This window comes from Globicephala melas, chromosome 15, assembly GCF_963455315.2.
Source record: "Globicephala melas chromosome 15, mGloMel1.2, whole genome shotgun sequence".
NCBI classification, from domain to species: domain Eukaryota; kingdom Metazoa; phylum Chordata; class Mammalia; order Artiodactyla; family Delphinidae; genus Globicephala; species Globicephala melas.
Genome location: NC_083328.1, coordinates 18699632 through 18714876, shown reverse-complemented (window position 1 = coordinate 18714876; position 15245 = coordinate 18699632). Strand labels below are relative to the sequence as shown.

General features: G+C 39.4%; 1 protein-coding gene across 4 annotated transcripts in view; it reads left to right on the top strand.

The window, feature by feature from the left end:
- LOC115861121 (uncharacterized) overlaps positions 1-15245 on the top strand; it is a 341531-nt gene that overhangs the window by 307671 nt on the left and 18615 nt on the right. For 3 of the 4 annotated variants that reach the window (XR_011376722.1, XM_070043558.1, XM_070043557.1), the window contains one exon: positions 12393-12565. The exons of the other annotated variant lie outside the window; for it this stretch is intronic. Coding sequence is in view for 2 of the 3 variants with exons in the window: in XM_070043558.1 (XP_069899659.1) it covers positions 12393-12565 (173 nt within the window). In the remaining variant the exon portion in view is untranslated. The remainder of the gene's footprint in view (positions 1-12392; positions 12566-15245) is intronic. 4 annotated transcript variants of the gene reach the window in all.

The following is a 15245-nucleotide window of genomic DNA, read 5'->3' as shown; positions in this document are numbered from 1 at the left end:
GTCAATAGGAAAATGGTCTAGGAGACAAATAGATAGGGAAAAAAAACATTGGGTCATAGGCCGTGTACATTTTCAACTTTATTAGATAATGCCAAAGGAAATTTCTTTACTTGAGGTGAGAAAGAAAAAAGAGAGAGGAAAATACAAATATAAATTTGATGTAGATAGGAAAGATTTTGAGAAAATTCACATTGGATGGACTTGGTCCCCACAAAATATGATTTTGCAGGGTTTGGCGGTGGGAAAGGAATATGTCCTTTGATCAGAGTGGAATAGGTTTGAAGTCCTTTAAGAATATGTTATGGAGTCAACCAAGGAAAAATCAAGGATGTTAGAGCTATCACAGGACCCAGTAGATAAAGAGCAAATACCTCTCATGATTTTACTAAGTGTTGCCTGATAGTTGTTCTAGATATTGAAGGGAGTAGTGAGTGGCACAGCTGAGGATGGGAAGGCAGGGGTAATGGAAGTTCATGGAGGCAAGGGCAGTGGATGTTCATAAGAGCTGGTGAAGTGGCTGACTCTGGGCTGAAACAAGTGAGATCAGAGAGTTGTGAGACTGGAGCTCCTGGGCTAGTAGGTTCCAGGGGAAAATCGAGGCAAAGAGGTAGAAGGAGAAGCTACTATGACCAGTGGAGTTGATTTCAGAATTCACACTAGGTGTAGGGTAGGTCAACATTGGGGTTACATCTTCTCACCAGCCAATAGCATGCTTTTATTCCATTTGATGGAAATGAGATAAGCATTATGAGATATTAAAAGAATAAAACTGGTTAAAGCCTTTATCTATCAAACCCAAAGCCAGGTACTATTCAGGTATTATAACCTACACTATGCCTGTCTTCTGGTTTTAGTCAGGACGGCCCTGGGCCCCAGAGTTACTATGGTTCATTTGCTGGTGGAACGTATTTCAGAGGGATTGTTTTACCGTGTAGCTGAGCCTTTGCTCGTGGGCAGCAGGGTGAGAGGGTCTCCTCCTCTTTGATTGGTGCTGTCCAAACACAAGATTTTTATCTTATTTGGAATTTGGGGGGATAAGATTCTCTATACATTTTTATAGGAATATAAAAGGCAAACAAGAATGAGTTTTAAATACATGGGACTTCAAGGTGCAGATTTGCAGACACATTTTTCCCTTCCTTGTTGCATATCTCTATCCTTTCTGGGAGGAAACACATAGATCTTGGTGTGGTTTTCTTTAAAACAAGAGAAAAGAGTCAAAACAGTTAATCTCACATGCTTCAAGTGATAAGAAAAAAATCAGTATAAGCTGGCGTAGGGGGACATGTAGGCAGTAGAGCCGAAGTAGAGAATTCTCCCAGTGGGTCCCCGCAATCATGCTGTTAGAGGAGGAAGACTCAGAGTAATACCAAGATCCAAGGCGTGGCCAGGTCCGTGAATGACTCAAGTGGTATGAAAGTGATGGTCACATCACAAGAGGAGGTCAAGGAATCACAGCCAGGACTATGGATGGTACTGGCCCTGAAGATAATATAGCAAAAGAAGAACTAAGAAGGCTAAAGGTATAGGGGCCAAGGTTTGAAACTTCAGCAACTAAGACGATAATGGTGCCATCAAAAGAAAGGCAAAGATGCAGAAGGAAAAGCAAACCTACACTGCGAAGGGACTGAGTGGAATGAGCCTGCCTGAGACTGTAAAGAGACAGCTTCTCGAACTGCAGGTGGGGAAGCTGGGGAAATCAGAGGGAGAATGGCCACTTTGACCACCTTCAAATTCTAATTCAACAGATGTCTAAGCTCTATCTTCTTCCGTAAGACGGAATGCTAGTCCTTTTGTTTCCTGAACGTGCATTTGGAAAATCAGTTTCTAAGGCAGACACCATAGTGACTGACATGGACGCACTAAGATTTGACAGCTGCAAGACTTTTAGTCTTGGGTATCCTCAAATCCCTACTTGCCATTCCTCTCCTCCGCCTCTGCACTTCCATTAGGAACAGTAACAGTTGTAAAGATTTTAAATCCCTTCGTGGGAGTTTCTACACACGTGCCAAGTAGATGCTGAGTGGTCAGTTGGTTCACTTACCATCTACAGCTTCAGCATCCAGCTCCATGTGTGACGTAAGTTCATCCCCCCCCCACCCCGCCCTGCCACACAAAAATTCACAATTGTTACATCTCAGAGTCACTTTCAAATAGTCTAAATTTTAAGTACTGGATGTGTAAGTGACAGGGGACTGGCGTTTAACAATATTTGCATATGAACTTATTTCTGAGCTATTCTGTGGGTCTCATGCCATTAGTCAATGTCTCTATAGGCTCTTTAACGGTGAATTTATTATGTTTTATTAGTTTTGTGCTGTTACTGTTGCTCCCAAGGGGCTATACTGTGGAGAAGATACTTAATCATGGCTTTGAACTTTGAACTTTCTGATAAATAAACTCAAAAAACCCCTGTCTTTAACCAAATTAGTTTCATTTCAGGGAAAGAACAGATCTGGGATTGACTTGTTGGTTCTTAAAGATTAACACAGAGTAGCATTTATATTGAATTTTAGATTAAATGATTTCACTAAAGCCTCTAAAATATAGCCCTTTTTATTAGGTCAGACAAACAGCTTTGCTTCTGCAATGTCAGCACAGCCTCCAGGGTGAATTGCTTGTGTGCAGTGTCTCTCTCTTTTTTTTTTTCCCACCTCCACTTCCCAGATGAGAAGCTCTTAGGGGAGAGGGGGCTACTGTGTGGCCAGTTCTGGGGATGTTATTCACATATGAGTCTGCCCACGTGAATCTCCATCGTGGTTACAGGTGCAGGGATCAGACAGAAAAGTTGTTCTCAGTTATGTAGATGGATAAACCTCTTAAATAAAGCATCCTAAGTGGCTGAAGTCAGGATTTCTAGAAGCAGGGCCTGAGATGGTGGTGATCTTGGTGGAAGTGAATTATTAGGGGAGCGCTCTCTGTGGATGGGGTGTGAAGGAAGCAGGAGAAGACAGGAGAAGAAAACTAAGCAAAGCTGGGGTCTCAGCTGGAGACTAACTTCAGCTCGATACCCTGGAAGTCTTTGGTCCACCTTGAGGCCAGGCAGCCGGCCTTTTGTACCCTGGTCAATCATTGGCCACTGACTGACCGCTGGCCAGGAGTAACTTCCCAGGCAAGGCAGCTCCCTTTTAGCAATGAATACTCACATCACCTGAGGTCCCACCAGGGAGGGGGACCTGGACAGGGCATCAGCAGCATCCTCTATATTGGGGGCGGGAAGGGAAGATTAGAAAAGCAGGAAAGGAGGGCCTCTCTGAGCAAACAGCTTACAAGCTGAGACCAGAAGTGTAAGTAAGAGACAGAATAAGTAAGAGACTTGGAGGAGGAGCAGGGAGTAGGGTGTCCCAGGCAAAGGAAGTAGCACATGCAATGGCCCTGAGGCAGAGAAGAGGATGTTGGCCTCCTTTTCTCTTTCTTCAAGATGGTTTGGCCTCCTGATTCTGGGTTTAAGAGAAGGAATGTAGCTCCCATATGGCAACAGGACAAGCAAACATTTTCTTTATTTTACTCTGGAGTTCTGCAAAGGACCCAACAGATTTGTGCAATAAAATATTATGAGTGTGTACTGGGCTCTGAAGGTAGCTAATATCACCTTTCAAGTACTCTAATCTCTGTACAAAAGTATATTTATTTGCTTTAGGGAGATGAGTTAAGATTTCTGTGCCTGGAAACTTTACAAATGCCTACCAAGCAAACTCTTGGTTTGCAAGGGCGAAGGGTCTTCTGTTCTCAATGGGTTTATGTGGTCCATCCCTTCCAGGTATGACATCCTATGTGCCATCCCCTATTGACATATGGCCCCCCAAATTCAATGGAGATACATAGATAGATGATAGATAATAGATGGATGGCTAGATAGATAGGTAGATAGATAGGAAGGAAGGAAACCAGGGAGTTAAAATACATATTTTTGGCATATGAATTCTGACATGTCAAAAGCAACACCTCCCTAGGAAATGAAACACCTGAAGGGTCCAGTGAAATTTAAGGGACAGGGAAGAATTAACCCTTGTGTTTCCTCAGTGTCCCAGCATGAGGTTTTTTTGATGAGCTATCCTCGACTCAGCTGGAACTGAGGAAGGCAGGTGCTTGCAGGGATAACTGGTGGGGGAGAAGGGCCTCAATTTTGTTTGCAGGTAAAAGATGCCAAATAAATATTTATTGGGTAGTGAGCAGATATCCTACTGAGGCCTCACCTCTTACCAGCCACTCTAGAGACAAGTCGACAGGAGAAGAAACAAAGAGAAAAATAGAGGGTAACAAAAGGAGATTAAGATGAGCTCAGAGCTACAAATTTAAAAATGAGATAAGAAGATTTCAATTAAAGACTGAATTAAGGACTGACATATACCAAGGTCCTTAAAAATGTAAAAACAAAACACCAACAACCCTGTGTTTTAAAAAGAATTAATCCAAACAACAAGGACCTACATATAGCACAGGGATCTATATTCAAAACCTTGCAATAACCTATAATGGACAGGCAGCTGGAGGACATTTTGACGCAATCCTAGAAGATGGAAAGCAGATGGATCTGACTGATGAAAACAGATCATAGGAAGTTGTAGCCCAAATGCTAGAGGGAAGAGGGATCCTTCCCACAGGAGTCTTTTAAAACTCCAAGCTCCTAGTCCACAAATCTAAAGGACAGGAATGAGATATGGCACAAGCATTAAGGTAATTAATATGTTAATTATTGTCCAAGTCTTCCCATGTGGTCTGTTTCCCTGACTTTATAACCTTTCACTCAGTCTCTCCTTTGCTCACTATATTACAGCTTTGTTGACCTTTTTTATGTCCCTTTAATATGTGTTCCCACCTCAGTGCCTTTGCGCTTGCTGTTTCCTTTGTCTGGAACAAATATCTCTAGACCTTCACGTGGTTGGCTCTTCCTTATCATTCAGATCTTGGCCCACACTTCAGCTATTCAAAGAATTCTTTTCTGGCCACAATATCTAAATTAGATCCCAACCCTAGGCAGTCACTCTGTCACATCTCCCTGTTTCCTTTCCTTCACACTGTATTACTCTCTGAAATTGTCTTCCTCATTTATTTCTTTGTTTATCACCAGCTGAGGGCAAAGGCCTTATCTACTTTTGTTTATCTTGTATTCACAGTACCTGGAACACTAATACAATTTGGTGCTTATATCAGTTAGCTTTTGCTGTGCAATAATCTACTCCAAAACTTCATGGCTTCAAATAACAACTCTTAACTACTGTTGCACCATCATCCTGTTACTCAGCTGTTGAGTTTACTATTAAGAGTTCCTCACCTCGGGGCTTCGCTGGTGGCGCAGTGGTTAAGAGTCCGCCTGCCGATGCAGGGGACACGGGTTCGTGCCCTGGTCCGGGAAGATCCCACATGCCGCGGAGCAGCTGGGCCCGTGAGCCATGGCCGCTGAGCCTGCGCGTCCGGAGCCTGTGCTCCGCAACGGGAGACGCCACAACAGTCAGAGGCCCGCGTTCTGCAAAAAAAGAAAAAAAGAGTTCCTCACCTCATTAAAGGAGTTTTAATGAAAAACAAAAAGCAAACAAACAATAAAACAAATAACTAACTCTTTATTCAGTTCATGATTTGGATCAGCTAAGCAGTTCTTACCTGTGTGAGCTCAGCTTGTCTCTGCTGGACTCTTTCAAGCATCCATGGTCAGCTGTGGGTTGGCTGCTGGTTGGATAATCAAGAGAAGTCTTTTTTCATATGCTTAGTGTCTAACAGGCCGTTGATCAGAGCCATAAAGGCAAATGGGCCACATGCCTCTTCTTATATCCTCTTGGGCTTCTTCCCAGCACTGTTGCTTTTGATATCTCAGAATTCATATGTAAAAGAATGTATTTTTAACTTTCTGGTCTTTCATCTATCTTCCCTACAAGAGCCGCAAGAGAGAACAAGCCCCAGTGTTCAAGAGATTTTCAACTCTCTTTCAGGTCACTTTTTTACAGTCCCATTGAACAAAGCAAGTCACATGGCCAAGCCCAGATTCAAGGGGGTAGAGAAATCGACCCCAACTCGTGCTAGGGGGTTCCAAAGTCATATTGCAAAGGTGCATGGGGACGGGGATGGGCAAAATTTCTAGCCATTTTTGTACTCTTGTCATTCAATAAATATATGTTGAATAGATTTGGTTTAAAGAACTAAAGCTGGGAAGTCTCAGCTAGTTGGACCTCGTCACTCTTCCCTGACTTCCCCCCAAATATATACAGCAGATAACTTTTTGCTCCCACTTAAAAATCCAAGCTGTGCACTCTAAAGAAAGTGTCTCACCCACAAGGAGATGCCTCTTTTTCGAGTGTAAGACCATGAAAGGGAAGCAAAACAGAGTTCTAGAAAACTCTAAAACACACAGTTTGTACCTCATGAAAAAAGAAAGGCAAGGCAGCCTTTCTCAAGAAGGAATACATCAAAATAAACCACTGCCAAAGTCAAGTCCTCCTTTTTTTTTACTTGCTATCCACAGCCTACTGACCCTTTAACCACAACTCTTAAACGTGGCTTTCCAGTAATCATACCCCACCTACTGGTACAGAATCATCCAGGGAGAAGTTTTTTTGGGAACAGATCTATACAAATCCAAATGAAACTCTCATTACTTAATAGAGTAATGAGATATTTCTTCATAAACAAGAACGAACAACCAAGGATCAACAAACATGAGAGAAAAAGAAATCACATGCATGAGAAACATTAAAATTCACAAATAAAATAACTGTGTTTTTAGGAAACACAGATCACTCAGGAAACAAAACAATTTTTAAAACATTAACAAAGGACTCCAGTGAGATTGGAAGGATGTCACATACATAAGTCAGAACAGACTGCTACTGCAAAAAAAGGAGCAATCAGAACAAAAATGAGTACGTGGTAATTAAAAATATGTTTGGCACTAAAAAAATAAAAAAATTCATTGGACAGACTGAATAAGAGAATGGCTATGTTTAACAACCATGTCGATGATCTGATGATAAAGTCAGTAGAATCCTGCAGACCTGAGCCAAAGGCAAAAGAATGGAATATATGAAAGAAATATAAAGCAGCATGAATGTTTGCTATTTCTTTTATTGGGGTTCTGGAGACAGAGAACAGAGGCAATAAAAGGGAGGAAAAATTCAATGTTCTATCAGAAGATAATTTCCCTGAGAAAAGCCTAGGGAGATCTCTCAGGCCTCTTTTACAAAAGCACTAACCCCACCCATGAGGGCTCTGCCCTCATGACCAAATCACCTCCCAAAGGCCCCACTTCCAAATATCATCACGTTGGGTGTGAGGATTTAACAGATAAATTTTAGGGGGACACAACATTCAGACCACAGCAATGGGGCTGCAGAGAATGATATAATTTATCTTGCTTTGAGCATCTGGGTATACTGCAAAGGAGAGATGTCATTTCCATTCCACTTCAAAGGATAAATGAGAATTTTCCACTGAGCCAAGAGAGGCAAGGCATTTCAGGCAGAGGGAACCATATATGAACAGAAATAGAAAGGTCTGAAATTACCTGGCATGTTTGGGAAAAAAGATTAATAATCTAGTATGGTGAGAGTTTGAGATATATGGAAGGAAGTGAATAAATATGAAGTTGAAGAGATAGTTTGGTGCCATGTTGTAAAGAGCTCACATGTTATTCTGAGAGGCTTTTATGCCTTACACTACATACAGTTGGAAACCCTTGAAGGATTTTATACAGCAGAGTGACATAATCATAGCCCACTTCATTCTGAGTTATGATGATAGAAATACAATGACCTCTGAGTAGCCAGCCATTCCCTACAGATACAAAACTCAAGAGGAGATGCAGAATTTCAATAGCACTGGGAATTAGGAGTATTATACAATGTCCTGCTAGAAAACAGGAAGAATACCCATGAGTTAAATCTTTAAAGCCCATAGGTATAATGGTGGAACGATTAGTGGAAAAATATTTCAAGAAATCTCACAAGCCTGGACTTTCTTCCATCAGAGTGAAGGAATTCAAATCTCCCTCATATGGGAACTGTGGACTAGGGTATTCAGAGCCTTTTAACACCCTTACAAAGCATCAGTTGTGACATAAAATCTGCATTTGCAGAGAAATGAGCTGTGGAGTGGCCATGGTAAAGGTTGTAGATTTTTAGTCATAAATGCGGAAATAGCCTATTCAGGAATAAATTCTAAATACCATAGAGGGATAATGAGGGAGTGGTACTAAGATATCCCTCTTTAAAGCACCAGCATATTAAAGAATAATTGGCTTTTTAAACTAGAAAGTTTAATGATAGTTGGCTATGTTAAACTACAAAGCTGGCTAAAGGCTGCACACCAAATAGCTCTCCAACATCAGAGCAAAAAGGAGGACTAGATCACATTACAACCTGATGGGCACTCAGGGGAACTAAGGAGGAAATTTACATATGTAGCAAATAGGAAAAGGCTATAAGTTTCTTGTTCCTTGATGAATAAGCAGAAGTAGAAATAAGAACAACGAACATCTCGGCCATTTATCTCAGACTTATTTTTTTCAAGATGATATAGCATGAGGACAGAAATATTAAGCTGAAGCATCAGAGGAAGGGTCTTTGAAACAGCACTGTTAGAGGAAGCAGAAGCGTGCTTTGGAAAGTGCTGTGCCTGTGTTCTCGATAAAATTTCAGGAAATTCTTTGCTCTGTGAACCAAGAAACGAAAAATTATACGGTAAATTGAGAGATTGAGATGAAAAGGGAGATTGGAGTATAATAAATAGAAATAGATAAAGAGGAAATATTTTGAAAAGGAATGTATTTCCCTTGAGATTAAATGCAGCTTACAAACAATAAAAAATAGAATTTATACTCCTGGGAATGAAATCAATAATGTTGAAGCCATTCTTGACAAATTCTCTCAGAAAGAAGGGCATAAAGAAAAAGAGAGGAAGTAATGAGTGAGAAGATTCCAGAGATGGAAGAGAGTCCCACTATAAGAATGACTGCCATATCTGATGGAGAGGACAGAGAAAATGGGAAAAATAATATTTAAAGATATGTCAGAAAAACTTCCCTGAAGTCAAGAAGGGCCCCACTCATCAAAAAGGCACATCCTATACTAGGCAAAAGTAATAACACGTATTGAGAAAGTTTTTGAATTTAAAGGATAAATAAAATTTTCTAGGTATCTAGGAAGATAGAGAAAAAAAGGCCATATTTGCATTAAACTGCTCATCTCTGATTCTGGAATACAATGAAGTAATGTGTGTAGATAGAGATGAGGGGCAAAATTGTGTGAGATAAGCATTCTATAGCCAGACAATCTCTCAATCCTGAGTGAAAACAGAAAGAAAAAGAAACATTTATATTAATGTGCAAGGTCTCAGAAAATACACTCTACGCTATTCCATTTAGTAACAATACTATAAACAGAGTTGAAAGATGAGTCAGACTCAGAAAAAATATTAGCAATACACAAAATAGACACATGATTAATGTTAATACTGAAGAAGAAGCTCCATAAACCCAATTAATAAACAGGCAGAGGGGATGGATAAACAATTTACTGAAAAGAAAATATAGATGACCAATTATGCAAAGATGTTAGAATTCATTAATTAAAAATGAAATTGACAATGGAATATCTTCTTCAACCATTATGCTGAGAAAACGAATAATGCTGACAATATTATGTGTTGGAAAAGCATGTGACAATAGGTACTTGTAAACATTTTGGGAGAGTTCTCAGCATCTGTAAGATAATGAGGGCTCTCTGAATCCAAATCTCTTCACAGTCATCAATCAGCTCCATCCAAAAAATATAATCAACAGGGAGAACAGAGCTACATATAGCCAAGCCCTCAGCATTACAAGAAGACAAAGAATACCATAACCTTCAAATTATCTGTAAGTTCATAAGTAAACATCAAATTCCAACCAAGTTCCCACCACTACTGAAAGCCTTTGAGAGAGTGGAAGGTTAGAAGGTTTAAGGGACATCATGAAAATGAGGAGAGAATCATGGAGGAATCAGATGAAATACAGATACAATCATCCCCCCAAATAAGTCCAACACTAAATGCTAAAATACTGAACACAGGTCTCAGGCTTGGTAGTTCTCAGCATTGGCTATAAGGAAGCAGCTTGAAGGTGAAAGCCTCTGAAGGTGTCAGCCTTGGAAAAGCATTGCTTCTGTGGGAGAATCAGAGATCTGGAAAAGACGTAATGCTCCTTAAAGATGTGGCAATGAAGGAAAAAGGAAGTAAGGAAACTAGAAATGAATACTAAGGATCTTGCATAAATGAAAGAGAAACAAAATACATTTCTCACTTCCCAGTAACATAATCTCTTAAAGAAACTGCACTTCATTACACTGACAGAAGTGGCCCCTCTAAAACTTGGAATCCTGTCCATAAAATACCTAGGAACAGAAAAATTTTTTTTCATAGAAAGTCACTGTAAGAAGAAAACAGAAAAAGTGAATCATAACATCTCAGCTAATAAAAATTTTCTCCTCTGCTCCTCCAAAAACATGAAGGAGAAAAACTATAGCACAAAACTCCACATTTAATTATCTTAAACAAACATTTGAAAAAGTTAAAAAAAAAAAAAAAGAACACCTAGAATTAGAAATCCAGATACTAAGAACAGAAATGGACATAGCACAGAAAGAAATGAAGTGAGATTTGATCAAATTTAAGAAAAAAATAGAAGAAAAATATAAAAGCATCTCAAGAAATGAAGACTAAAATAGATGTCTCAGCAAGAATGCATTTGAATGTGAAAATTTAGTAAAACCATTGAAGAAAGGCATTAAACCAGCAAATGGTTGAAATGGAAGATAGGCAAAGAATGTCCAAGCTACATACTGTTGGAAATTCTGGGGTTTGAAAGTGGGGTAGAAAAAACAACTGAATAGAACTAGTACTTAAAACTGTAGTTCAAGAAAGCTTTCTGGAAATTTTTGAAAACTTAAATATTCATTTTGAATAGGACCACAAAGTTCCTGGGAGAACTGACCTGGAAGAATCAATTCTAAGCCATATCCTAAAAAAATGATTAAAAATCAGAGACAGAGCTTCCCTGGTGGCGCAATGGTTGAGAGTCCGCCTGCCAATGCAGGGGACACGGGTTCATGTCCCGGTCCGGGAAGATCCCACATGCCGCTGAGCCTGCGCGTCCGGAGCCCGTGTGTCCGGAGCCCGCGCGTCCGGAGCCTGTGCTGCACAACGGGAGAGGCCACAACAGTGAGAGGCCCGTGTACCACAAAAAAACAAAAACAAACAAACAAAAAAAAAATCAGAGACAAAGAAAAAGTCCTCTGGGCTTCCAGGCAGAAAATAAAAATCAAGTATATTTATAAAAATAAGAAAATTATGCTGGCATCAAACTTTTTAAAAGCAACAAACAATTCAAGGGAACAAGGGACCTCAAGGAAAGAAAACTGCTAACCAAAGATTTTATACCCAGCAAACTGTCCTTTATGTATCTAGGCTGTAGAATAATAGTTCTCAACTGAGGCAATTTCTCCCCCAACCCCACAGGACAACTGGGCAATGTTTGGGGGGATAAAGTGCTACTGGTATCTAGTGGTTAGTGGTCAGGAAAGCTATGTGCAGAATAGTCATACATAACAAAGGGTTACCCAGCCCTAAAGGATAGTAGTTTTGAGGTTGAGAAGCCATGCTATAGCAGAAGTTTTGAACTTGAAAAAATTCAGGAGATACTATACACTTGTGCCCATCCTGGAGAATCTATTTGAGAGTGAACTTCAGCCAAGCAAGAGATAACTGAAAAAATTTTGGCCAAAGGGCTAATGGTGACCATTTAATATTTTTAATTGTATTTAACAAATATATTAAACATATTTAATATATTTAAGTATAAATGTATTACATTTAAATGTAATAATATATAATTGTAATATGTTTAATTGTAATAATACTAAAACAAGGAAGGGGACATGAGTGAAAGAACAATATATAAATGTTAAATATTCCAATAATGTAGACAAATGCAACTAAGAATGCTGATGTTCTACATATTCAAAATAAAATTTAATCATCATAATGGGAAAAAACAAAGCCTAAATTGAACCTGAAAAGTGACAAATGAACCCATTTGTTTTGCAAATTTAAGACAATCAGCTGCAGGGGAAAATAGTAATGCAACTGACTTCCGCATACAGTACTTTTACTCTAGACCATCAGTCTAGGGAACAAAAAACTACAAATTAATCTCAAACATGTATTATTAGGTATGTTTTTCATAGCAATTCTGAGACTCTTTTCTGTGTGACACAGGATTTTGCAAATGAGGAAGTGTGCTGATGTTTTGGAAGTCAGGGTTCTCATTGGGGTGTACGGAAAAAGCAAGGAAAGACTCTGTGGGGTTAGACTGGAATTGGAGGGAATATCAGTATCTACTCATGATTTCTAATGTACAAATATTTCAGTAACTGGCAAATGAAAAGACCTGGAAGCAATGACAGCTCAGTGCCAATGAACAAATCCAGAGCCCAGATCTTAGTTTCCAGTCCCAACAAAGAAGACCAGGAATCCTTGGAGGAAGTACTAATTCCAGGGTTAGAACATCCAAGAACTTGGAACATCTTAACAGTGCCAAGAGGTAAGCAAGCCCTGACAAAAACTTATGGGAACTTACCAAAATGACACATGAACCTGCTTAAAGGGGATCCTCCTGGACAGATCTGGGGAAAATTGAGTATCAAAATAAGTAAGGATTTAAATGTATTTTAACCCACTGAATAAAATAGTAATCCACTAGTCTACACTGATAGTAAATAGATAAGTAGATGGTATATGAAAGGGTGGATATGCAGACAGAAACATAGCAAAATAGTGAGATAGGTAGGTAGACAGACAGACAGATAGATAACAAGAAAACGTTCTTTCTTCAGTAAAATGCCAATTGATAAATGTGAAGGGAGTGGTAGAGGTATAAAATCACCATTTTGAAATCATGTTTTAAAGACTTGTTCAGATAATAATTGTCAATGGATAGAATATTTAGGAGATGAAAGTCTGATGAAGAATAGAATATTATTTGAAAGTGTCTCCCTTCAGAGAATTTATTAGTTATAAGTGGATAGTAATTATTATACAGTTAAACTAGACAACACTTTCATCAGTTGAGAAAAATAAAAATCACCAATGAGGGGGCAGATGGCCAGCAAGTGCCTCCAGATGTAAACTTCTGAAAACAAAACATGACTTACAGTAGTGTATCCAGGAAGGTATAATGTGAATCTAATCATGAGGAAACAACAGACCAACCCAAACTGCAGGACATTCTGTAGGATAACCTGCCATGTTTTACAAAAACATCTCAGTCATAAAAAACAATGAAAAGCTAAGGACTATTTCCAGAATAAAAGAGACTGATGAGTCATCACAGTTAAATGCAAAACATGATTCTAGAATGGATCCTGTACTGGTGGGGAAAAAATACTGTAAGAGACATTATTGGGACAATTGACAAATGGAATATAAACTGTAAAGTGGATATATGTTAAAATTTCTGAACTTGATGAGTGCACTGTGGTTACATAAAGGAATCTCCTTGCTTTTAGAAAATACACAATGAAATATTAGAGAACAACTTGGTGTTATATAGACAAACTACTCTGAACTCAGAAAGAATGCAAAAGGGAGAGAGGAGAGAATAAAACAAAATGTTAACAATTGGTGAATCTTGTTTGGAGGTATTTGGGAGCCCTATGCATCAATCTTGTAATGTTGTATAAATTTAATATTTTTTCAAAATAAAAAATTAGAAATAACTGGGTGAAAATATAAATTGCAACATATTTTTAGTTCTTCAAATCATGAAACCACTTGAACCAGTTGACACAGCAATTCTACTGCATAGAAGTTTATGTATACACACTCATATGTATTATATATATGCAATATTTGTGCAATATGTATATATATTGCATATGAATTAAATTTACATGTAGTTTGTATATATACACACTCCCAAATTGTAAATAACCTAAATGTCCAACAGTAGAATTGTTTAATATTTTATGATAGATGAATTTCTGTGTAATACTTTTTTAAAATTTAATTAATTTATTTTTTATATATCAGGTTCTTATTAGTTACCTATTTTATACATATTAGTGTATATATGTCAATCCCAATCTCCCAGTTCATCCCACCACCACTGCCCCACCCCGTGTAATATTCTTTTGTTACTAAAAGGAATGGGGTAGAGCTATACATATTGATTAAAAAGTCTCCTAGTAACTGCTGAACAATCATCGAAAGGAAGACACTGGAACTCACCAAAAAAGATACCCCACATCAAAAGACAAAGGAGAAGCCACAATGAGACGGTAGGAGGGGCACAATCACAATAAAATCAAATCCCATAACTACTGGGTGGGTGACCCACAAACTGGAGAACTCTTATACCACAGAAATCCACCCACTGGAGTGAAGGTTCTGAGCCCCATGTCAGGCTTCCGAACCTGGGGGTCTGGCAACAGGAGGAGGAATCCCTAGAAAATCAGACTTTGAAGGCTAGCGGGATTTGATTGCAGGACTTTGACAGGACTGGGGTAAACAGAGACTCCACTCTTGGAGGGCACATACAAAGTAGTGTGCGCATCGGGGAAGGAGATGCCAGGGGAAGGAGAGTTACTCCATAGAGACTGAACCAGACCTACCTGCTAGTGTTGGGGGGTTTCCTGCAAAGGCGGGGGGTGGCTCTGCTTCACTGTGAGGACAAGGACACTGGCAGCAGAAGTTCTGGGAAGTACTCCTTGGCATGAGCCCCACCAAAGAGCCCAGGTAGGCTCCAGTGTTGGGTCGCCTCAGGCCAGACAACCAACAGGGAGGGGACCCAGCCCCACCCATCAGCAGACAAGCAGATTAAAGCTTTACTGAGCTCTGCCCACCAGAGCAACAGCCAGCTGTACCCACCACCAGTCCGTCCTATCAGGAAACTTGCACAAGCCTCTTAGATAGCCTCATCCACCAGAGGGCAGACAGCAGAAGCAAGAAGAACTACAATCCTGCAGCCTGTGGAACAAAAACCACATTCACAGAAAGATACACAAGATGAAAAGGCAGAGGGCTATGTACCAGATGAAAGAACAAGATAAAATCCCAGAAAAACAACTAAATGAAGTGGAGATAGGCAACCTTCCAGAAAAAGAATTCAGAATAATGATAGTGAAGATGATCCAGGACCTCGGAAAAACAATGGAGGCAAAGATCGAGAAGATGCAAGAAATGTTTAACGAAGACCTAGAAAAATTAAAGAACAAGCAAACAGA